Source organism: Oncorhynchus nerka, linkage group LG5 (genome assembly GCF_034236695.1).
Source record: "Oncorhynchus nerka isolate Pitt River linkage group LG5, Oner_Uvic_2.0, whole genome shotgun sequence".
NCBI classification, from domain to species: Eukaryota; Metazoa; Chordata; class Actinopteri; order Salmoniformes; family Salmonidae; genus Oncorhynchus; species Oncorhynchus nerka.
The window spans coordinates 4,985,485-5,010,374 of NC_088400.1; the positions used below are offsets into that span (position 1 = coordinate 4,985,485).

Here is a 24,890-nt window from a genome sequence, read left to right on the forward strand (position 1 = left end):
CCAGGGTTGCTGGAGTCACACTTTTTTTTTTTTCTCAAAACCATTTTTTGTGACAACATTTCTAGGCAGTAAAGCAGTGTACTGTTAGGCCTAGACGTTAGGAAACGAGAGGGGGAAACATTTGCTCTGGAAAAAAAAAAATGTAATTGTAGAGAACATTTCACTAAAGACCTGGGTCTGACCCAAGCATTTTTTTTTTTCTCCAGCTGTCGTTTATTGCAGTTAAGTGGTTTTAACATTTACAGAATCCTATATGAATAATTTCCTCACCAGTAACATTTTAGTGTCTTTTGCACTCGCAGACCAATTATAAATTTATAAGAGTTAGTGTTATGGACTGAGGCGAACTGAGGAGACATACAGTCTGGGGCTAGTTCCTACAAAGTAGGGTTTGTATGTTCCGTGGAACTGACAATGACTAGCCCTTTTTATTTTATTTTGTCTTTAGTCCACTCAACCACTGTTTTCCAGGGAGCCCTGACATCCATAATATCTATAAAGAAACATTGAAGCACTGCCACAATGTTTACTATTTTACTGCTAACACTTGCAGCAGACACAAACACCTCTGCTACTCTTTTTGTCCGTGTGAGCCTGCAATATGTTGAGTTTCCCGGGGAAAGCTGTTAAGCACACTGTTTTACTATTGTGTTCATGAGTGTCTTTATTAAATGTGTTTTACTGCTTTTCATTGAAGTACTCCTGCAGGTATTGTATGCGGTCATATGGGCAGACTATTTAGTATGTAGCCTTGATCAATTTATGGCCTAAAATAAATGTTCATATGGGCAGACTATTTAGTATGTAGCCTTGATCAATTTATGGCCTAAAATAAATGTTCATATGGGCAGACTATTTAGTATGTAGCCTATGTAACTTGATCAATTTATGGCCTTAAATAAATGTTCATATGGGCAGACTATTTAGTATGTAGCCTTGATCAATTTATGGCCTTAAATAAATGTTCATATGGGCAGACTATTTAGTATGTAGCCTTGATCAATTTATGGCCTTAAATAAATGTTCATATGGGCAGACTATTTAGTATGTAGCCTACGTAACTTGATCAATTTATAGCCTAAAATAAATGTTCATATGGGCAGACTATTTAGTATGTAGCCTACGTAACTTGATCAATTTATGGCCTAAAATAAATGTTCATATGGGCAGACTATTTAGTATGTAGCCTACGTAACTTGATCAATTTATGGCCTAAAATAAATGTTCATATGGGCAAAATATGGTATCAATTTGTTCATATGGGCAAAATATGGTATAAATTCATTCATATGGCTATATACCGTGCATTCGTACAGTTCAGACCTATTTTGTTACGTTACAGCCTTACTCTAAAATGGATTAAATTAAATACACTTCTCATCAATACCCCATAATGACAAAGCGAAAAGTCTTCTAGGCTTTTTTTTGCAAATGTATAAAAAAAATAAAAAATTTACACACGTTTTCAGATTCTTTGAAATGGTTCTGAGTTCAATAAAGATTAAAAAAAAAAAAAAACCACCACGGCCTGTTCACCTCACTACCATCCAGAAGGGGAGGTCAGTACAGGTAAATCTGAGAGACTGAAAACAGCTTCTATCTCATGGCCATCAGACTGTCAAATAGCCATCACTAGCTGGTTACCACCTGGTTATTCAACCCTGCACCTTAAAGGATGCTGCCCTATATACTTTTAAAAATAGAACATTAATAATGGAATAAAGTGGAAAAATGTATTAAATATAAAAAACGTAATTATCTTATTTACGTAAGTATTCAGACCCTGTGCTATGAAAATCGAAATTGAGCTCAGGTGCATCCTGTTTCCATTGATCATTGTTGAGATGTTTCTACAGCTTGATTGGAGTCCACCTGTGGTAAATTCACGTGATTGGAAATGATTTGGATAGGCACACACCTGTCTATATAAGGTCCCACAGTTGACAGTGATTGTCAAAGCACAAAACAACCCATGAGATCGAAGGAATTGTCTGTAGAGCTACGAGACAGGATTCTGTCAAGGCACACATCTGGGGAAGGGTACCAAAAAAAAGTGGATTCCATCATTCTTATATGGAAGAAGTTTGGAACCACCAAGACTCTTCCTAGAGCCGGCCGCCCGGCCAAACTGAGCAATCGGGGGAGAAGGGCCTTGGTCAGGGAGGTGATGAGGAATCCAATGGTCATTCTGACAGAGCTGTAGAGTTCCTCTGTGGAGATGGGAGAACCTTCCAGAAAGACAACCATCTATGCAGCACTCTAACAATGAGGCCTTTATGGTAGAGTGGCCAGATGGCAGTCACTCCTCAGTAAAAGGCCCATGACAGCCCACTTTGAGTTTGCCAAAAGACACCTAGAAGACTCTCAGACCAAGATTCTCTGGTCTGATGAAACCAATATTTAACTATTTGGAGATGGGAGAACCTTTCAGAAAGACAACCATCTCTGCAGCACTCTAACAATGAGGCCTTTATGTGGCCAGACAGACGCCACTCATTAAACAACGTATGACAGCACGCTTGGAGTTTTCCAAAAGGTACCTAAAGACTCTCGGACCATGAGAAACAAGGTTCTCTAGTCTGATGAAACCAAGATTGAGCTCTTTGGCCTGAATGCCAAGCGTCACATCTGGAGGAAACCTGGCACCATCCCTACGGTGAAGCATGGTGTTGGTAGAATCATGCTGTGGGGATGTTTGTCAGCGGCAGGGACTGGGACACTAGTTAGGATCGAGTGAAAGATGAACAGAGCAATGTATAGCGAGATCCTTGATGAAAACCTGCTCAGGACCTCAGACCTGGACAAAGGTTCACCTTCCCTACAGGACAACAACCCTAAGCACACAGCCAAGACGACGCAGGTGTGGTTTCGGGACAAGTCTCTGAATGTCCTTGAGTGGCCCCGCCAGAACCTGGACTTGAACCCCATCGAACATCTCAGAGGATACCTGAAAATAGCTGTGCAGCGACGCTCCCCATCCAACATGACAGAGCTTGAGAGGATCTGCAGAGAGGAATGGGAGAAACTCCTCAAATACAGGTGTGCCAAGCTTGTAGTATCATAGCCAAGAAGACTCGAGGCTGTAATCACTGCCAAAGGTGCTTCAACAAAGTACTGAGTTGAAGCGGGTCTGAAATACTTATGTACATGTGATTTTTCAGTTATACTATATCTAGGCATGAATCTAGTTTATACAATTACATTGATCTGTTTTCTAAAACATCATTATTTTATTTCAAATGACTTAAATACAAGTGTAGGCTAAATGACAATGCAGTGTCATAACAAACTGTCCAAGATTGTGCCCAGTGTTCTGATCTCCATGTTTATGGACTAATTGAAAGCGTCCAAGTTGACTAGGCGCTAATTGTTGTTGGTTGGATAATTTTTTATTTAGAGTATTCACAACCAGTGACTTGAGAATCCTTCTGTTGCCATGGCAGTGGATACCAGCAAGTTGTTGCTCTGTTCTCTTTTCACCTCTGCTGCTGTCGCTGCAATGCCTCAACTTGGTGGGGTGGGATGAAGAAAAAAATAAAAATGTTGATGCCTGCCCTCCACTCAGTTGTTGGTCTCGGCCAAGTCTTGCAGGACAGCATTGTGCAGTTCCATAATTCTGAAAATAAGGGGCGCAGATTAGTAACCATGCTTTGGGTTTAAAACACAGACATTTTGAAAATTCAGATGAAGAGGTGATTTGATGTTTTGGGTTAAGTTTCACAAAGAAAAATGTGTCCTGGACCCTTCTGTAATTTAAGCAAGAGCAGCCCTTATCTGTGGTATATTGACCATATACCACAAGCCCCCCCCCCCCTGGTTATCAACGTAATTAGAACAGTCAAATTTGTCATACCCCTGGTATATGCTCGACCCACCCAGTTGTACCACTGCTAATGGCTGTATCCAGCCACTTGGTGTTGCGTTGTGTGTAAGAGCAGCCCTTAGCCTTGGCGTATTAGTAATATACCCCCTGGGACCTTATTGCTTAAATGGACACTGAGTTTACACAACCTTCCTAACATTGAGTTACACCTCCCCTTTTCCCTCAGAACTGCCTCAATTAGCCGGGGACAAGGTGTTGAAAGCGTTTCCACAGGGATGCTGGCCCATACTTCCCACAGTTGTCAAGTTGGCTGGATGTCCGCTGTGTGTCGGACCATTCTTGATAAAACACACAGGAAACCGTTGAGCGGTGGGAGAAACCCAGCAGCGTCGCCTGGCACCTACTACCCCGTTCAAAGGCACTAAAATATTGCCTTGCCCATTTCGCTCTCTGAATGGCACACATACACAATCCACGTTTCAACTAACTCTGTTGCTTAACCCCCCCACCTCCCCTCAATCCACGTTTCAACTGACTCTGTTGCTTAACCCCCCTACCCCCCTTTAAATGACATTAAAGTGAGCAGCACACCAGGTGTTTCTGGATTGTATTGATGTCACATGCGTTATGAAAAGGTTAGTCTTAACTACATGGGCAAACGGGTTCAAAAGGGAAAAAGCTTTTATTTCCTTGTAATTCATTGTATTAAATGTCTTCACCTGGATGTCCCCTCGAGCCAGGGTAGGGCGTCACGTCACAGCGTTCTAATGCTTAGTCTTGTGAATTGCTCATGCATTTAAAAAATATATATATTTGGACCGATACTGATTTTTAAAACAAAATGTACTATATTCTCATATTATAAAGACATGAGGAGTATGAAACTCGCTAACCTGTTGCGACGAGCCATCCTGGGATCCGGTATCATGAATACAGCCTCAAGCTCATTACCATAACGCAACGTTAACTATTCATGAAAATCGCAAATGAAATGAAATCAATATGCTAGCTCTCAAGCTTAGATTTTTGTTAACAACACTGTCATCTCAGATTTTCAAAATATGCTTCTCAACCATTGCAAAACAAGCATTTGTGTAACACTATTGATAGCTAGTGTAGCATTTAGCGTTAGCATTCAGGAGGCAACATTTTCACAAAAACCAGAAAAACATTCAAATAAAATCATTTACCTTTTGAAGAACTTCAGATGTTTTCAATGAGGAGACTCTCAGTTAGATTGCAAATATTCAGTTTTTACAAAAAGATTATTTGTGCAGGACAAATCGCTCCGTTTTCTGCGTCACGTTTAGCTACGAAAGAAACCTGTATCCAGGATTGTGTAAATCTATCCGGAAGCTCATTAGCATAACGCAACGTTAACTATTCATGAAAATCGCAAATGAAATTAAATAAATCTATTTGCTCTCAAGCTTAGCCTTTTGTTAACAACACTGTCATCTCAGATTTAAAAAAATATGCTTCTCAACCATAGCTACACAAGCATTTGTGTAACACTATTGATAGCCTAGCATAGTATAATGCCTGACATGCCTGACATTCAAGCAAGCAACATTTTCACAAAAACCAGAAAAACATTCAAATAAAATCATTTACCTTTGAAGAACTTCAGATGTTTTCAATGAGGAGACTCTCAGTTAGATTGCAAATGTTCAGTTTTTACAAAAATATTATTTGTGTTGACAAATCACTCCGTTTTCTCCATCACGTTTGGGTAAGAAGAAAAAACGAAAATTAAGTCATTAAAACGCAAACTTTTTTCCAAATTAACTCCATAATATCGACAGAAACATGGCAAACCGATGTTTAGAATCAATCCTCAAGGTGTTTTTCACATATCTATCGACGATAAATCCATCGTGGCAGTTGACTTTCTCTTCTGAAGAAATGGAACCCACATGGACCTAGAGATTACGCAATAATTTCGACACAGGACACCGGGCGGACCCCTGGTAAATGTAGTCTCTTATGGTCAATCTTCCAATGATATGCCTACAAATTCGTCACAATGCTGCAGACATCTTGGATGAACGGCAGAGAGCTCAAGTTCATTCATGGCACATTTACAGCCATATAAGGAGACGATGGGAAACAGAGCCTCAAATTCTGCTCATTTCCTGTTTGAGGTTTCATCTTAGTTTCGCCTGTAGCATGAGTTCTGTGGCACTCACAGATAATATCTTTGCAGTTTTGAAAACGTCAGTGTTTTCTTTCCAAAGCTGCCAATTATATGCATAGTCGAGTATCTTTTCGTGACAAAATATTGCGCTTAAAACGGGCACGTTTTTTATCCAATAATGACATAGCGCCCCCCTAGGTTGAAGAGGTTAGTTAAGATGCCTTGAAGTTGAACCTCCCTTTTTAGATTAATAATTTAGACAGTGAACTCGTGGTTTTCTGTTCATTTGAAAAGGCCTTAATTTTCACCATCAAAACGAGACTAAATGAAACCACATTTAATCCAAATGGATTTTGTGACGCTCCTATATTTAATAAAAACCCATTTGACTGGTAAATGTAGGGGAGGGGAAAAAGGCAGACATTTTGTATAAACATTGGATTTCAGTGGTCCAGAGATCATAATCATTTTCCTTTTGGTGGGCCTAGCCATGTCTCTCCTCAATCACTGATGTCAATAGCAAAGCTGATAATTGTGATGACAGAGCCCAGTACAACCGAACCCTTTAACCAAAGGCTGGTGTCACTTAGTCTCTAAAATCATAATGTTTCCTTTTCAATAGTTGTGACAGTTTCATTTCATTGAATCGTTCAAATGACCTTTTTTTAACAGATCTATTTCCCACCCGCGTGATATGTAATATATTCCTAACGGAGAAATTCGGAATCCCGTAGCCTATGGATAATATGCTGCCCACGTGCTTTATATGGCCTAAAATAAAGTTCATAACTATGCATGATTTAATGAAAAAGATGGATTTTTTTTTTTTTTTTTTTCCCCCGACTGAAATGGGCAATAGGCTATACAGCTGGCTTCATTTCCCCTGGCAAATAGGCCTACAAGGAAACTACCACCATATCTCGCTGAAGTTGAGTGCGCAAGGTGGTCTGGGCCCTGCATATAGTACCTAACACACACAAAAAAAGATTTGCTCGACAAAGACGTAAGCAAAAAAACAAAACATGCATGATTTTTAAATGAGATATGATCTGCTATTATGACAGGCCTTAGGTCTGTATAATAACCAGACAAAGCACCGCTGTAAGAGTTGGCGCATTCACTCTGGCCAAAGTTATACCACACGATGTAATGCTACCTTATTTAATTATACCACACGATGTAATGCTACCTTATTTAATTATACCACACGATGTAATGCTACCTTATTTAATTATACCACACGATGTAATGCTACCTTATTTAATTATACCACACGACGTAATGCTACCTTATTTAATTATACCTATGTAATGCTACCTTATTTAATTATACCACACGATGTAATGCTACCTTATTTAATTATACCACACGATGTAATGCTACCTTATTTAATTATACCACACGATGTAATGCTACCTTATTTAATTATACCACACGATGTAATGCTACCTTATTTAATTATACCACACGATGTAATGCTACCTTATTTAATTATACCACACGATGTAATGCTACCTTATTTAATTATACCACACGATGTAATGCTACCTTATTTAATTATACCACACGATGTAATGCTACCTTATTTAATTATACCACACGATGTAATGCTACCTTATTTAATTATACCACACGATGTAATGCTACCTTATTTAATTATACCACACGATGTAATGCTACCTTATTTAATTATACCACACGATGTAATGCTACCTTATTTAATTATACCACACGATGTAATGCTACCTTATTTAATTATACCACACGACGTAATGCTACCTTATTTAATTATACCACACGATGTAATGCTACCTTATTTAATTATACCACACGACGTAATGCTACCTTATTTAATTATACCACACGACGTAATGCTACCTTATTTAATTATACCTTATTTAATTATACCACGACGTAATGCTACCTTATTTAATTATACCACACGACGTAATGCTACCTTATTTAATTATAACGTAATGCTACCTTATTTAATTATACCACACGACGTAATGCTACCTTATTTAATTATACCACACGATGTAATGCTACCTTATTTAATTATACCACACGACGTAATGCTACCTTATTTAATTATACCACATGATGTAATGCTACCTTATTTAATTATACCACATGACGTAATGCTACCTTATTTAATTATACCACATGACGTAATGCTACCTTATTTAATTATACCACACGATGTAATGCTACCTTAATTATATAACAGTGAGAGACTTATTTCTGGAGAGATTAATTTTTAAAATTAAAAGCTCGAACTGTTTGGGCACAGACCTGGAAAGTATGACATAATTTTGCAGGCCATCTCTGGAGTAGATTGCGGCAACTCCCAATTGGGTACTTTCCACCCCCCCACCATTGTGTGTGAGGCCATTGGCTGTATATGTTAGGCCTAGGTCACCGCCTGTGTGGGAGTTTTGGATTTACTCTGTCAGACTGCCTTTCTCTCCTCCCCCTTATGCCCTTCTCATCTCCCTCATCCTTTTCTCCTCTCCTCCTCATCTCAAATGACATTCTAATGCAATTAACTCTTAGCCTGGATCCCATCCAGCCTCTATGCTCTGAGGCCTTTACTGGTATCAGGCCCAGCAGTGGGCCTATTGTGGATGCGTCCCAAATTACTCCCTATATTGTGTACTACCTTTTTGACCAGGGCTCATAGTAATGCACTATATGGGGTGCCATTAGGGACTCACTTGGTAGCCTGGGCTAGAGGAGGAGAGTGGAATATGATGATTAAAAGGAAGCTACATTTTCCCCCTCAAAGTACTTCTGGGCTGGCAGGGAGAGGGAGGGTTTTCTGGGGCTGACATTAGTAGCAGCATGCCTACATTTGCGTGACACTGCCTGCGGAGGAGCAGAGGTTCACGGGTAATTATTTCTGAGTTTTGGATGAGACAGACTGGTGGACAGAGGGAGTAGTGTACCAGCTAAGGCTGGCAATTAGAGTATTTTGTTGTTAATCTTAGCAAACGCTACCAACCAACAGACTAGCTAAGACAATTGGTAAGGAGTTTAGATGTAATGGTTTGGATAAGATTAGCTGCTCTAGGTATGTCTTCATTGGTAGGGCACAAAAAGAGCTGAGGTCTATGGTGATAGGTGGGATGGGCTGAGAGTGGCTGGGGGGGGGATTAAAGAACTGAAGTGGGATGGTGATGGGGGGGTGGGATGGGCTGAGGAGTGGCTGGGGGGTGGGTGGGATTAAAGAGCTGAAGTCTATGGTGATAGGTGGGATGGGCTGAGAGTGGCTGGGGGGGGTGGGATTAAAGAGCTGAGGTCTATGGTGATAGGTGGGATGAGTGGCTGGGGTGGGATTAAAGAGCTGAAGTCTATGGTGATAGGTGGGATGGGCTGAGAGTGGCTGGGGGGAGGGTGGGATTAAAGAGCTGAAGTCTATGGTGATAGGTGGGATGGGCTGAGTGGCTGGGGGGGGTGGGGCTGATAGGTGGGATGGGCTGAGGGGGTGGGATTAAAGAGCTGAAGTCTATGGTGATAGGTGGGATGGGCTGAGAGGGGTGGGATTAAAGAGCTGAAGTCTATGGTGATAGGTGGGATGGGCTGAGAGTGGCTGGGGGGGGGGTGGGATTAAAGAGCTGAAGTCTATGGTGATAGGTGGGATGGGCTGAGAGTGGCTGGGGGGGGTGGGATTAAAGAGCTGAGGTCTGGTGATAGGTGGGATGGGCTGAGTGGGGGGGGTGGGATTAAAGAGCTGAAGTCTATGGTGATAGGTGGGATGGGCTGTGGCTGGGGGGTGGGATTAAAGAGCTGAAGTCTATGGTGATAGGTGGGATGGGCTGAGAGTGGCTGGGGGTGGGATTAAAGAGCTGAAGTCTATGGTGATAGGTGGGATGGGCTGAGAGAGGGGTGGGATTAAAGAGCTGAAGTCTATGGTGATAGGTGGGATGGGCTGAGAGTGGCTGGGGAGGGGTGGGATTAAAGAGCTGAAGTCTAGGTGGGATGGTGAGTGGCTGGGGGGTGGGATGGGCTGAGATGGTGGCTAGGGGGATGGGGGTGGGATTAAAGAGCTGAAGTCTATGGTGATAGGTGGGATGGGCTGAGGGGGTGGGATTAAAGAGCTGAAGTCTATGGTGATAGGTGGGATGGGCTGGGGGTGGGATTAAAGAGCTGAAGTCTATGGTGATAGGTGGGATGGGATGGGCTGAGTCTATGGTGATAGGTGGCTGGGGGGTGGGATTAAATAGCTGAAGTCTATGGTGATAGGTGGGATGGGCTGAGAGAGGGGGTGGGATTAAAGAGCTGAAGTCTATGGTGATAGGTGGGATGGGCTGAGAGTGGCTGGGGGGGTGGGATTAAAGAGCTGAAGTCTATGGTGATAGGTGGGATGGGCTGAGGGGGTGGGATTAAAGAGCTGAAGTCTATGGTGATAGGTGGGATGGGCTGAGAGAGGGGGTGGGATTAAAGAGCTGAAGTCTATGGTGATAGGTGGTGGGGGGGAAAGCACTGCCAGCCAGGCACACGTCTCTTTATCCATGGATGAATATACAGACACAGTGACCGATTCAACACGAGAGAGAGGTGGTTGGCGACTGGCTGCTTTTTAAAAAGATGTCAAGAGGCAGGCAACCAATCAAATTTAATTTATAAAGCTCTTCTGTCATCAGCTGATGTCACAAAGTGCTGTTCAGAAACCCTTGCCTAAAACCCCCAAACGGCAAGCAATGCAGGTGTAGAAGCATGGCGGCTAGGAAAAACTCCCTAGAAAGGCCAAAACCTAGGAAGAAACCTAGAGAGGAACCAGGCTATGAGGGGTGGCCAGTCCTCTTCTGGCTGTGCCTGTTGGAGATGAGGAACCAGGCTATGAGGGGTGACCAGTCCTCTTCTGGCTGTGCCGGATGCACATCTGATGCCAATGGTCTGATTAAACAACACACAGTACCAGTCAAAAGTTTGGACACCTATTCCGTCCATGGTTTTTCTTTATTTTTTAATAATAGAATAATAGTGATGACAAACTATATAAAATAACAGACATGGAATCATGTAGTAAACTGAAAAGTGATCAACAAATCAATGTATTTGACCATCTTACAAGTAGTCACCCTTTTTCCTTGAGTTTTTCACTCTTGGCATTCTCTCAACCAGCTTCACCTGGAATGCTTTTCCAGCAGTCTTGAAGGAGTACCCACATATGCTGAGCACTTGTTGGCTGCTTTTTCCTTCACTCCGCAGTCAACTCATCCCAAACCATCTCAATTATATATAGAGAACACACACACACACACACACACACACACACACACACAGTTATGATCTCATGGATAGTTAGCCTGAGATTCCCCAGCCCCCTGTACCTCCGATGTTAACCAAAGCAAGTGGCGGGGTGACTTTTGTTGTTCGAATCCCAGATTGCTTCTTTAACACTGAGCTCCAACCCACTGAGCCAATGGAATATCTTCTTCACTCTGCCCCCCGAGGTGTGCTCTCTGCTTTTGATTTTTACGTTAATAAATGCATCCAATTAAGACTGTCAGCGGTCCTCTTTCTCCTCTCTGTGACAGGTTTACTCGTTGTGACAGTGGTCTCCCCTAACGCTCCTTCACTTTAACGTGCCTCTGTAGGCACCCTATTCCCCCTTCACGCAGTGCACTACTTTTTCATCAAGGCCCTTGTCAGGGACAATGCTTCCTTTTTATATAGGGTTTCATTTGGGACAAACTATTTTTTCTATTTTTTAAAAAAATGTGTCCTAACTGTCACATTTAATGTCCTGTCGTTCCTCCTTTTGTCCCTCAGGTGAATCCATGAAGCAGGCATCAGGGTGTCATTTAGGACGAACCCTCATGTCTCAACGGTAATATCCTGTCCTTGTCCCTCAGGTGAATCCATGAAGCAGGCATCAGGAGAGTTTGCAGAGGACCCCTGTTCCTCGGTAAAGAGGGGTAACATGGTCCGTGCAGCCAGGGCACTCCTCTCTGCCGTCACACACCTGCTGGTTCTGGCCGACATGTCTGATGTCTATAAGCTGCTGCTGCAACTCAAACTGGTGAGGCACACACGCATGCGCACGCACACGTGCGCACACACACACACACACACACGCATGCGCACGCACACACGCATGCGCACATGTCTGTCTACAAGCTGCTGCAGCTCAGACTGGTGAGGGACATGACACACACACACACACGCGTGCACACACACACACAGGGAGAAACACAGGGAGAAACGTGCACTGGTGGTGAGACGTGCACAGGTCATGGATTATTAAATAATTATAAACCGTCTGGGTCACATTGTGAGGTAGCGAGTTATGTACTGTTGAAGTCTGAAGTTTACATACACCTTAGCCAAATGCATTTAAACTCAGTTTTTCGCAATTCCTGACATTTAAATCCTAGTAAAAATTCCCTGTCTTGGGTCAGTTAAAATCACCACTTTATTTTAAGAATGTGAAATGTCAATATTAGTGATTTTATTTCGGCTTTTATTTCTTTCTTCACATTCCCAGTGGGTCAGAAGTTAACATTCACTCAATTAGCATTTGGTAGCATTGCCTTTTAAATTGTTGAACTTGGGTCAAACGTTACAGGTAGCCTTCCACAAGCTTCCCACAATAAGTTGGGTGAATTTTGGCCCATTCCTCCTGACAGAGCTGGTGTAACGGAGTCAGGTTTGTAGGCCTCCTTGCTCGCTCATGCTTTTTCAGTTCTGCCCACATTTTCTATGGAACTGACATCAGGGCTTTGTGATGGCCACTCCAATACCTTGACTCTGTTGTCCTTAAGCCATTTTACCACAACTTTGGAAGTATGCTTGGGGTCATTGTCCATTTGAAAGACCCATTTGCGACCAAGATTTAACTTCCTGACAGATGTCTTGAGATGTTGCTTCAATATATCCAAATTTTCTTTCCTCATGATGCCATCTATTTTGTGAAGTGCACCAGTCCCTCCTGCAGCAAAGCACCCCCTCAACATGTTGCCACCCCCATTCTTCACGGTAGGGATGGTGTTCTTCGGCTTGCAAGCCCCCCCTTTTTCCTCCAAACAAAACGATGGTCATTATGGCCAAACAGTTTTATTTCTGTTTCATCAGACCAGAGGATATTTCTCCAGAAAGTACGATCTTTGTCCCCATGTGCAGTTGCAAACCGTAGTCTGGCTTTTATATGGCGGTTTTGGAGCAGTGTCTTCTTCCTTGCTGAGTGGCTTTTCAGGTTATGTCTATCGGACTTGTTTTACTGTGGATATAGATACTTTTGTACCTGTTTCCTCCAGCATCTTCACAAGGTCCTTTGCTGTTGTTCTGGGATCGATTTGCACTTTCCGCACCAAAGTAAGTTAATCTCTAGGAGACGTGTCTCCTTCCTGAGCGGTATGACGGCTGCGTGGTCTAATGGTGTTTATACTTGCGTACTATTGTTTGTACAGATGAACGTGGTACCTTCAGGCGTTTGTAAATTTCTCCCAAGGATGAACCAGACTTGGAGGTCTACAGTTTATCTGAGGTCTTGGTTGATTTCTTTTGATTTTCCCATGCTGTCAAGCAAAGAGGCACTGAGTTTGAAGGTAGGCCTTGAAATACCTCCAATTGACTCAAATGATGTCAATTAGCCTATCAGAAGCTTTTAAAGCCATGACATAATTTTCTGGAATTTTCCAAGCTGTTTTAAAGGCACAGTCAACATAGTGTCTGTAAACTTCTGACCCACTGGAATTGTGATACAATGAATTATAAATGAAATAATCTGTCTGTAAACAATTGTTGGATAAATGACTTGTCAATGCACAAAGTAGATGTCCTAACCACTTGCCAAAACTGTCGTTTGTTAACAAGAAATTTGTGGAGTGGTTGAAAAAGGAGTTTTAATGACCCCAACCTTAGTGTATGTGAACTTCTGACTTCAACTGTACCTTACAGCATTAACCCGTCTCTCTGGCTTTGAGGTAGCTTATTATGAGCCACACACACTACTTAAGTGGGCTCTTGTGGATATGACAGAAGTTCCACGTAGCTGAAGGGAAAACTATTTAACTAGCTTATGAATTACTTAGACGTTCTTTATCGAAGAATCAAAGAAAATAAAAATAAGTAAATAACCTAAAGTTCAGCTGCACCTTTTTTTTTTAAAGAAAGCAACACCTCTACCTATTCAACTGTTTTTTTAAAGAAAGCAACACCTCTACCTATTTCACTGTTTTTTTAAAGAAAGCAACACCTCTACCTATTCAACTGTTTTTTAAAGAAAGCAACACCTCTACCTATTCAACTGTTTTTTAAAGAAAGCAACACCTCTACCTATTCAACTGTTTTTTAAAGAAAGCAACACCTCTACCTATTCAACTGTTTTTTAAAGAAAGCAACACCTCTACCTATTCAACTGTTTTTTTTTTTAAAGAAAGCAACACCTCTACTATTCAACTTTTTTCAACTATTCAACTTTTTAAAAGAAAGCAACACCTCTACCTATTCAGAAAGCAACACCTCTACCTATTCAACTGTTTTATAAAGAAAGCAACACCTCTACCTATTCAACTGTTTTTTTTAAAGAAAGCAACACCTCTACCTATTCAACTGTTTTTTAAAGAAAGCAACACCTCTACCTATTCAACTGTTTTTTAAAGAAAGCAACACCTCTACCTATTTCACTGTTTTTTTCTAGATAAATAGTTTGCTTGACTCAAACTAACGTTCTGGTATCTTGGCTAAAGGTTTCAAACAAGGTCTTCTGTGCTTTGTCCATCCTTTTACCCAGTTCATTATTGCTGTGAATGAATGAAACTAAATCCTGACCACAAGGAGGCCTTTCACCTGCAGTCAAGAGACTTGCTGTTTATCATCTGTCGAAGGCTTAGTCCTCTGTAGGCACACTATCTATTTAGTGCACTGCTTGTGACCAGGGACCCATGGGGTTAGTGCACTACTGTTGACCAGGGCCCCATAGGGGTAGTGCACTACTGTTGACCAGGGCCCCATAGGGGTAGTGCACTACTTTAGACCAGGGACCCATAGGGTTAGTGCACTACTTTAGACCAGGGACCCATAGGGCTAGTGCACTACTTTAGACCAGGGACCCATAGGGTTAGTGCAATACTTTAGACCAGGGACCCATAGGGTTAGTGCACTACTTTAGACCAGGGACCCATAGTGGACCAGGGACCCATAGGGTTAGTGCACTACTTTAGACCAGGGACCCAGTGCACTACTTTAGACCAGGGCTAGGGTGCACTACTACATAGGGTTAGTTTAGACCAGGGACCCATAGGGTTAGTGCACTACTTTAGACCAGTGACCCATAGGGTTAGTGCACTACTTTAGACCAGGGACCCATAGGGTTAGTGCACTACTTTAGACCAGGGACCCATAGGGTTAGTGCACTACTTTAGACCAGTGACCCATAGGGGTAGTGCACTACTTTAGACCAGGGACCCATAGGGGTAGTGCACTACTTTCGACCAGGGACCCATAGGGTTAGTGTACTACTTTAGACCAGGGACCCATAGGGGTAGTGTACTACTTTAGACCAGGGACCCATAGGGCTAGTGCACTACTTTCGACGAGGGCCCAGGGTGCCATTTGGGATGTAGCCATATGTTTTCTAACCTTTCCGTTCACTACTGTAAACTGTTCTGATTCTAATTACACAGCCAGACAGTGAAGTCATTGTGTCAAATGTCAACGATGAAATGGAGTCACTTTAAAAATTTATTTTTATTTTTTATAGCTAGGCTGTAAAATGGAAGACGTCTGTCATTTCGTCAAGCTCAGACAGGTCAGCAGGTTGAAAAGGAAATTACTATGTATTTATTGTCTTGGATCCTCCGGGTGAAGATCTAGAATCAGTTTTAAGATCATTTAAATTATCAACAGTAATTATATTGACATATAGATCAACACACTTTACTGTGAGACACTTCATGAATATGTGCATGGGCCTCTACAGAAATGATTTACTGTGGAACGAAGTAGAAAGAGGATAGAAAAACACTAGTTTCTACTCTTGAGGTGAGGACGCTTCCACAGCTATGTGTGCTGTTGCATTGTGGGCTAAGCCCCACCCCGTGTTCCACTTCCCATACTGTCTCTTAAACTTGAACAACTCAATGTTATCTTATCATGCCTCTGTTTATAACCCACCTCTTCACAGGGTTAGTGCCTTCCAGATACTTGGGTTGTGTCCCAAAACGGCAACCTGTTCCCTATGTAGTGCACTACTTTTGACCAGGGACCGTATCCGGAATGGCAATTCTATGTCCTATGTAGTGCCTAATTCACATGGGGCCCTGAATAGGGCAACGGGTGCCATTTTTTTTAAGACTCATCCAGACTGAGTCAGTGCTCCAGCTATATCGAAGTCTCTTGAGGGAAGTCAGCCCTGGCATTCTCTGGACACTAGCCACCCTGGTGTTTCCAGCCAACTGCAGGAGACCTGACGTCATTGCTCTTTCTGCATTCCAGATACCCAGAGTCCCAAATGGCGCCCTATGTAGAGCACTGCTGTTTGACCAAGGTCCATTGTGAATAGGCTGCCATTTGGGATGCTATATATGGATACTGAACGTGCATGCGCTGGGTTGATTATAGAATCATATCAAATGTTCCTGAATCCTGAGATGTTCACTCCAGGATATGTAGAGTCAGCAAAAAAAGATTTATTTTCATTAAACTTAACATGAGTAAATATTTGTATGAACATAAGATTCAACTGAGACAAACTGAACAAGTTCCAGACATGTGACTAACAGAAATGGAATAATGTGTCCCTGAACAAAGGGGGGGGGGTCAAAATCAAAAGTAACAGTCAGTATCTGGTGTGGCTACCAGCTGCATAAGTACTGCAGCATCTACTCCTCACGGACTGCACCAGATTTGCCAGTTCTTGCTGTGAGATGTTACCTCACTCTTCCACCAAGGCACCTGCAAGTTCCCGGACATTTCTTGGCCCTAGCCCTCACCCTCCGATCCAACAGGTCCCAGATGTGCTCAATGGGATTGAGATCTGTGCTGTTCGCTGGCCGTGGCAGAACATTGACATTCCTGTCTTGCAGGAAATCACGCACTGAACGAGCAGTATGGCTGGTGTCATTGTCATGCTGGAGTGTAATATCAGGATGAGCCTGCAGGAAGGGTACCACATGAGGGAGGGTCATGTCAGGATGAGCCTGCAGGAAGGGTACCACACGAGGGAGGAGGATGTCTTCCCTCTAACGTACAGTGTTGAGATTGCCTGCAATGACAACAAGCTCAGTCCGATGATGCTGTGACACACCGTCCCAGACCATGACGGACCCTCAGACTCTAAATCAATCCCGCTCCCGAGTACAGGCCTCGGTGTAACACTCATTCCTACGACAATAAACTCAAATCTGACCATAACCCCTGCTGAGCACCAAACCGTGACCCGTCAGTGAAGAGCACTTTTTGCCAGTCCTGTCTGGTCTGTGACCATAGGTGACGTTGTTGCCGGTGAGGACCTGCCTTACAAGGCCTACAAGCCCTCAGTCCAGCCTCTCTCAGCCTATTGCGGATAGTCTGAGCACTGATGGAGTGATTGTGCGTTCCTGTTGTAACTCGGGCAGTTGTTGCCATCCTGTACTTGTCCTGCAGGTATGAAGTTCGGATGTACCGATCCTGTGCAGGTGTTACACGTGGTCTGCCACTGCGAGGACGACCAACTGTCCGTCCTGTCTCCCTGTAGCGCTGTCTTAGGCGTCTCACAGTACGGACATTGCAATTTATTGCCCTGGCCACATCTGCAGTCCTCATGCCTCCTTGCAGCATGCCTAAGGCACGTTCACGCAGATGAGCAGGGACCCTGGGCATCTTTCTTTTGGTGTTCTTCAGAGTCAGTAGAAAGACCTCTTTAGTGTCCTAACTGTGGTCCTATTACTGTGACCTTATTTGCCTACCGTCTGTAAGCTGTTAGTGTCTTCACGACCGTTCCACAGGTGCATGTTCATTAATAGTTTATGGTTCATTGAACAAGCATGGAAAACAGTGTTTAAACCCTTTTCAATTAAGATCTGTGAAGTTATTTGGAATTTTACTAATTATTATTGAAAGGCAGGGTCCTGAAAGTTTTTGTTTGTTTTTTTGCTAAGTTTAGTTCCATCTGATTTGGTCTTGTTTTTCCATGTGGGAGAGGGAACCGTGCAGACCTACACTTGTTACCCTTGGTCATAGGTAACATATATGGGTATCCTCAGTTATAGCTAAGGCATAGCTGCCTCAGGCCCGGCTAATCTACAGTTAGCCTCAGGCCCGGCTAATCTACCTCTGTAGGAGATGCTACTGGAGAAATACACCTAACCTAGCCTCAGGCCTCGATAATATAGACTAAAGCTAGTCTCTAGGCCTCTAGGAGATTGTTACTGTGACGTGGCCCGTGACGTCATCTCCATTTTTAATCTTTCACCAGTTCTCTGTGGATGACTGAGTATGGTCCGACCCCTTAGGCATTAGTTTGATGGGGGTTAGTGTTCTCACTCCGTTTGACTACAGGTAAGCCCTGAATCACACCCTGTTCCTTATACAGTGCTTTTGACGAGTCCCTATGAGGTGATATGTAACTTACCTTTGTGTGTGTATATAAAGTGTACCTTGGGGCTATTTTCTTGAGCACACAGCCATGCATAGACCAACAGTGGCAGTAGAGGGGGGGGGGGACCAACTCCATATTAATGCCCATGTTTTTGGGGGGAATGAGATGTTTGACGAGCAGATGTCCACATACTTTTATTTCAGGAAGGTTTATATATGTTTATTTATTTAACCTTTTTTAAATAACTTCTGCTCAATTCCCTCCATAAATGTGCGCTTTTTACCTTTGCAATATTACCAAAGCTCATCCTGAACACTAGGCATATTGTATTCATTTTGCACTTTGCGCTGATGTAGCTAGTGTGTACTTTTTGATGGTAAAGATTGAGTGCAAACTGTTTTTCTGTGGTAACAGCTAGTAGCAAATTAATCATTTACCATATACTGTAGTCTAAGCACTGGTCTTTAATGGACTGTTGAGTGGAGAGAGGCATGTTGACTGTGTTAACTCACGGAAAGAATAACCTTCCTAGCAAAGATTTTGCCTTAGTCCCAAATGGCATCCTTTACCATATAATGTAATACTTTTTGACCAGAGCCCTATGGCCTAGAGAGCACAAACCTATGGGCCCTGGTCAAAGTAGTGCACTGTTGGTGATGGTGTTTTATTTGGGACAGGATGGTGTGTATTTGGGACGGGATCTGAATACGAGAAGCTGTTGATCCTGAATCTTCATCGTGCTGTTATCCAGACTTCATTTCCTTCGTCATTCCAAACCTACCACCGACGTTATCAAATAACGAGAGTTTTTAAAACATTTTTTTATCCAACTGTCTCGGGGCTGATCTTTCCAGCATCTCTCAGTGAATTTTTCCAATTCCCCAGTCCACAACAGCTCTCTTACATTCTTTGGGGATACCCCTGCCTACGTTCCCGATCTAAACTGTGTGTTCCTCTGTAACCCCTCTAGGTGGAGGAGAACCTGATGAAGGTGCGTAACGCTGGAACAGAGCAGGACCTGGGCATACAGTACAAGGCCCTGAAACCAGAGGTGGACAAACTCAACATGATGGCTGCCAAGAGACAGCAGGTATGTACTGGACTGTCTGATGGAGAGGGACAGGGAGCATGGTTGGGAATGAGATGGCTGCCAAGAGACAGCAGGTATGTACTGGACTGTCTGATGGAGAGTGACAGGGAGCATGGTTGGGAATGAGATGGCTGCCAAGAGACAGCAGGTATGTACTGGACTGTCTGATTGGGGGAGGTTGGGAGAGAGACGGCAGGTATGTACTGGACTGTCTGATTGGGGGAGGTTGGGAGAGAGACGGCAGGTATGTACTGGACTGTCTGATTGGGGGAGGTTGGGAGAGAGACAGCAGGCATGTACTGGACTGTCTGATGGAGAGGGACAGGGAGCATGGTTGGGAGTGAGATGGCTACCAAGGAGACAGCAGTCAGATCTGTTCTAAGGGAGGTGTCTGGGCTGGAGAGGGAGCTGACTGTTGGGGTGGGTGAAAGGCTATGAAGGGTAGGTGATGGGAAGTAGGAGACTGGAGGGAGGGAGATGGATGTTAGTAGTTAACCTACTGATGCTCCATCTACACTACGAGATATGGAGTCTGAGGAGTAGAGTGGCGAAAGGGATTTTCTTCTTTTCATCCGTGTCTTTTGTGGCTGGCGACGTTAGCATGTCGATAATTAACTTTTACCCCCCCCCATACGAATATAAAAGTACAGTAATGTTAGTGTCTTTCGTATTATAATATAGGCTGCTAGCAGGCTAGCTGAACAACATTTCTGCATCCTCACGTAAACGTCACAGAACAACCAGACCGATATTTCACCTTGTGTGTAAATGTGACGCGTACGCTTGATGCTTCCAAATATGGTAGTGAGGTGGCCCGGCTTGATGTTTCCAAATATGGTAGTGAGGTGGCCCGGCTTGATGCTTCCAAATATGGTAGTGAGAGGAAGCCCAGTGGCCCGGCTTGATGCTTCCAAATATGGTAGTGAGAGGAAGCCCAGTGGCCCGGCTTGATGCTTCCAAATATGGTAGTGAGAGGAAGCCCAGTGGCCCGGCTTGATGCTTCCAAATATGGTAGTGAGAGGAAGCCCAGTGGCCCGGCTTGATGCTTCCAAATATGGTAGTGAGAGGAAGCCCAGTGGCCCGGCTTGATGCTTCCAAATATGGTAGTGAGAGGTGACCTGGCTTGATGCTTCCAAATATGGTAGTGAGAGGTGACCTGGCTTGATGCTTCCAAATATGGTAGTGAGAGGAAGCCCAGTGGCCCGGCTTGATGCTTCCAAATATGGTAGTGAGAGGAAGCCCAGTGGCCCTTGATGCTTGATGCTTCCAAATATGGTAGTGAGAGGAAGCCCAGTGGCCCGGCTTGATGCTTCCAAATATGGTAGTGAGAGGTGACCTGGCTTGATGCTTCCAAATATGGTAGTGAGAGGTGACCTGGCTTGATGCTTCCAAATATGGTAGTGAGAGGTGACCTGGCTTGATGCTTCCAAATATGGTAGTGAGAGGTGACCTGGCTTGATGCTTCCAAATATGGTAGTGAGAGGTGACCTGGCTTGATGCTTCCAAATATGGTAGTGAGAGGAAGCCCAGTGGCCCGGCTTGATGCTTCCAAATATGGTAGTGAGAGGAAGCCCAGTGGCCCGGCTTGATGCTTCCAAATATGGTAGTGAGAGGAAGCCCAGTGGCCCGGCATTGGAAGAACATGGAGTGACATGGATTTTTGTCCGGCATTCTGCTAATTTTCTCATTGACGAAACATATTTGATCTCAATACAGTTTTGTTTTCCCAAAACTAGAATCTGCTACGAACTACGTTTTGTAGACTTTGCCCTTTGCCAAAGTTTAGAAAATATATAACACTGTTTAGGAGTAGAAAGGCAAATATAGTTATTGCTGCCGAGTAGGTGTTTCCTAACGGAAATATGCAAATGAATGCTCCAGTCGGATCTTGTTAGTTCCTGATTGGCTCTGCCTGCCCACCATTGACCAATGTTGTTCCCTTTGGAAATGACAGGCTATCTTCCGGTTAGTTCTACAAATCTTTGTAAACGTGCTGTCTAGCTGAAAGTGGATGTGTTATAGTTGAACCATGCCTAGATCAGGAGCTTTTGGGCTAACACTAGGCTACGTAATAAAGTTGCCTAATAGTTAACCTGGCTTCATTTGATCAATATTAAGGAAATGGACTGAATGTTAGTAATCACCTGGGGAGATGCTTCTTGCCTGGAACTCAGTAGCTCAGTGCAGTCAAGCAAGAGAAAAAAACAGATTTAAAGCTACGGCGAACAATTTTCAGAATGTAACCGGTTGTTACAATTTTTAAGGTGTAAAAAAATAAGGACAGTGTCTATACATTTCAGCTGTTTAAACCCCCCCCCCCAGAGGTAAAGGGGTGAAAAGATGTATTGCAGGCAGCACAGGGGGACTGTCACTGCATTTCATATTTCATGATGAGTTTCGCTGGTGACGTCACTGAGTTAAAAGGGACGAGCAGTATCACTAGACTGTTCAGGTAGGATACACACAGAGTACAGGGGAAGAATCTGCTGGTTATATTTCACATTGTTTTTGGGTCTAAATGTTTTATTTTCCTATTTTGTCTTTCCAGTCTTGTGTTTTTTAATTTTTAGATTTGGTTTAGTACCAAACAACCAGGTGGTAAATAAATATGTCCCTTCCTGTTTTTTAGTAGACTGAAATGTAAACTTAAAGCCATACGATCGTGTGTGTGAGGCTTTGGCCAATGTTGATTACCTTTTTATGCTAAGGCATCAGTTGATTTTACCTCGTAAATGGCACTGTATTCCCTATATATAGTGCACTGTATTCCCTATATATAGTGCACTGTATTCCCTATATATAGTGCACTGTATTCCCTACATATAGTGCACTGTATTCCCTATATATAGTGCACTGTATTCCCTATATATAGTGCACTGTATTCCCTACATATAGTGCACTGTATTCCCTACATATAGTGGGCCTATAGGACCACATATAGGGAATAGTGTAATTTGGGAGGCAGGAGCCTGTGCTGTCTCCCTGGCTCTTCTATAAAAACCAACACTGGAGCCAGTAGTAAGAGCTATGTGTTAAAGCTTGCAGGGTTTATTGGAATGGCCTGATTATGACTGCTCTTTATCACCACAGGGGAGAATCTGGGTCGCTCAGACAGAGCAGCTCTGTCATAATTGTGTACATGAGGGCATCACTTGACGGTCTTGAATCCAAAGTGCTCGTACCCCCCCCCCCCGTCTTGTCTTTTGTTGTGGCTGGCAACGCAGCATTCTTGGTCCGCAGCTCAAATTGACTGTCGCCTCCCCTCGTCGGCCGCCCCCTTCCCCCGACCTTCCCCCTGAGACCGTCGTCCCCCCCCGGAGCCCCCCTGCACCTGCATTCTTTGCTATTGAAAGGATGTTTTTCCAGATAGTGTAATGATACCGTTGTCTCTCTGTCTCTGTAGGAGCTGAAGGATGTTCACCATAAGGATCAGATGGCGGCTGCCCGCGGTGTTCTCCAGAGGAACATCCCCATGCTCTACACCGCCTCCCGCGCCTGCCTTCAACACCCGGACGTGGCAGCATACAAGGTCTGTGGTAGAACAGTGGGGGCATCCCAAATGGCCCCTTGTTCCCTAATAGTGAACGGATGTTGACCAAAAGCCGTTTGTGCGCAACATCAACGGTGTAGGGTGCCATTTGGGACCTAATAATATTTGAAATTTTTTTTTTACAACTTTGTCTTGTGTTTTAAACTGTTTTAATGAATGCTTTTAAGAGCTTATGATAACTTTAACTTCAATAGCACATTACATACAGAATCTCGAAGCGCTTCAGAGACACATCTTGTTGATTTTATATTTTCATTATCTTTAGTTCCCCCGTATATAAGGTGAATTTAATTCCATTCTCCAGGCGAACCGTGACCTGATCTACAAGCAGCTTCAGCATGCAGTCTCAGGCATCTCTAATGCTGCCCAGGCTACCGCCTCGGATGATGCTGCCTTCAACCACCCTGCCGGCGGAGGAGAGCTGGCCTATGCTCTCAACAACTTTGATGTAAGTCTAGGAGGGATGGGGTTTGGAGAGGGAGGAGAGCTGGCCTACGCTCTCAACAACTTTGATGTAAGTCTAGGGGGGATGGGGTTCCCCCTCTGAGCTATGGGGGGCCCTCTCGCCCTCCGAGCTATGGAGGGGCCCTCGCCCCCTCATATCTCCTTTCCTTGGTCTGCACTGATCTGATAACACCGGACTGCACTACATAAACAAATGCAAAGTTTGCAAAGCAGGTAGACCTGATACCTCAATGGTGTCAGCTTGGCCTCACCTCTTCCCCTGCTGCTGTGTTGAGAACTAAAACAGAACTGAGCATCCCAAGTTACACCCTATTCCCTACAAAGTGCACTACTTTTGACTCTGGCCCATAAAGAATCACATAGGGCTGTGGTCAAAAGTAGTGCACTATGTAGGGACTAGGGTGCTACGTGGGAGGCAGGGAGGGAACAGGCCCCAGCCTGTGAGGGGATGTTGTCACCGTAGTGTCTGCAGGTCAGGGAGAGATGTGAGGGGATGTTGTCACCGTAGCAACTCAGTCCAAGTGGGGAAAAACAGGTTTTTCTCTCACCTCACTTTTCTATTTCTTAACAAAGAAACACTTTTTTAAAAATCTTTTGCCTCTCTCGCTCTCTGTTCTTAGGCTCCCTCTTTCTCTCCCCCCTCTCTTTATCGCTCTCTGTTCTTAGGCTCCCTCTTTCTCTCCCCCCTCTCTTTATCGCTCTCTGTTCTTAGGCTCCCTCTTTCTCTCCCCCCTCTCTTTATCGCTCTCTGTTCTTAGGCTCCCTCTTTCTCCCCCCCTCTCTTTCTCGCTCTCTGTTCTTAGGCTCCCTCTTTCTCGCTCTCTGTTCTTAGGCTCCCTCTTTCTCGCTCTCTGTTCTTAGGTTCCCTCTTTCTCTCCCCCCTCTCTCTCTCTCCCGTTTGTAAATATGGCTTTAAAGCTGTTGACATGTTCTCCTGTGTGTTTGATTGAATTCATTCCAGGAAGCCTTGTAATCCAGGATTGGATCAGATTAATGCTGCCTCTGCTGCTGCTGACCCCAAAACCAACCTGTAAGATTTGATCTCAGTGTTTCAGATGGTGGCAAAATCTCGGATTGTTAATTTGGTCGTGAACAGTGTGCAAAGCCTTAACTTCGACCCTAACTTTATTGTTGTTGTTGTTGTTGTCAATAGATTATTCAACATTTGGGATTTTAATCTAGTGGAGTTTGACTGTTGTCCTTAAAATACAGAGGAAACCGTTCTAGGTTCTGGTCTAAAGTAGTGCATTCTAAATGCAAGGGTCCCATTTAGGACAGACTCATTTTCCTCTTATAGAT

General features: G+C 43.6%; 1 protein-coding gene across 3 annotated transcripts in view; it reads left to right on the plus strand.

Moving 5' to 3' along the window:
• The window catches only part of LOC115117497 (catenin alpha-1-like), a 237,558-nt gene that overhangs the window by 23,460 nt on the left and 189,208 nt on the right, over positions 1 to 24,890 (plus strand). For all 3 annotated transcript variants that reach the window (XM_065018283.1, XM_065018284.1, XM_065018282.1), the window contains exons 4-7: positions 11,822 to 11,988; positions 19,457 to 19,576; positions 22,980 to 23,105; positions 23,431 to 23,574. In XM_065018283.1, the coding sequence (XP_064874355.1) occupies positions 11,822 to 11,988; positions 19,457 to 19,576; positions 22,980 to 23,105; positions 23,431 to 23,574 (557 nt within the window). The remainder of the gene's footprint in view (positions 1 to 11,821; positions 11,989 to 19,456; positions 19,577 to 22,979; positions 23,106 to 23,430; positions 23,575 to 24,890) is intronic.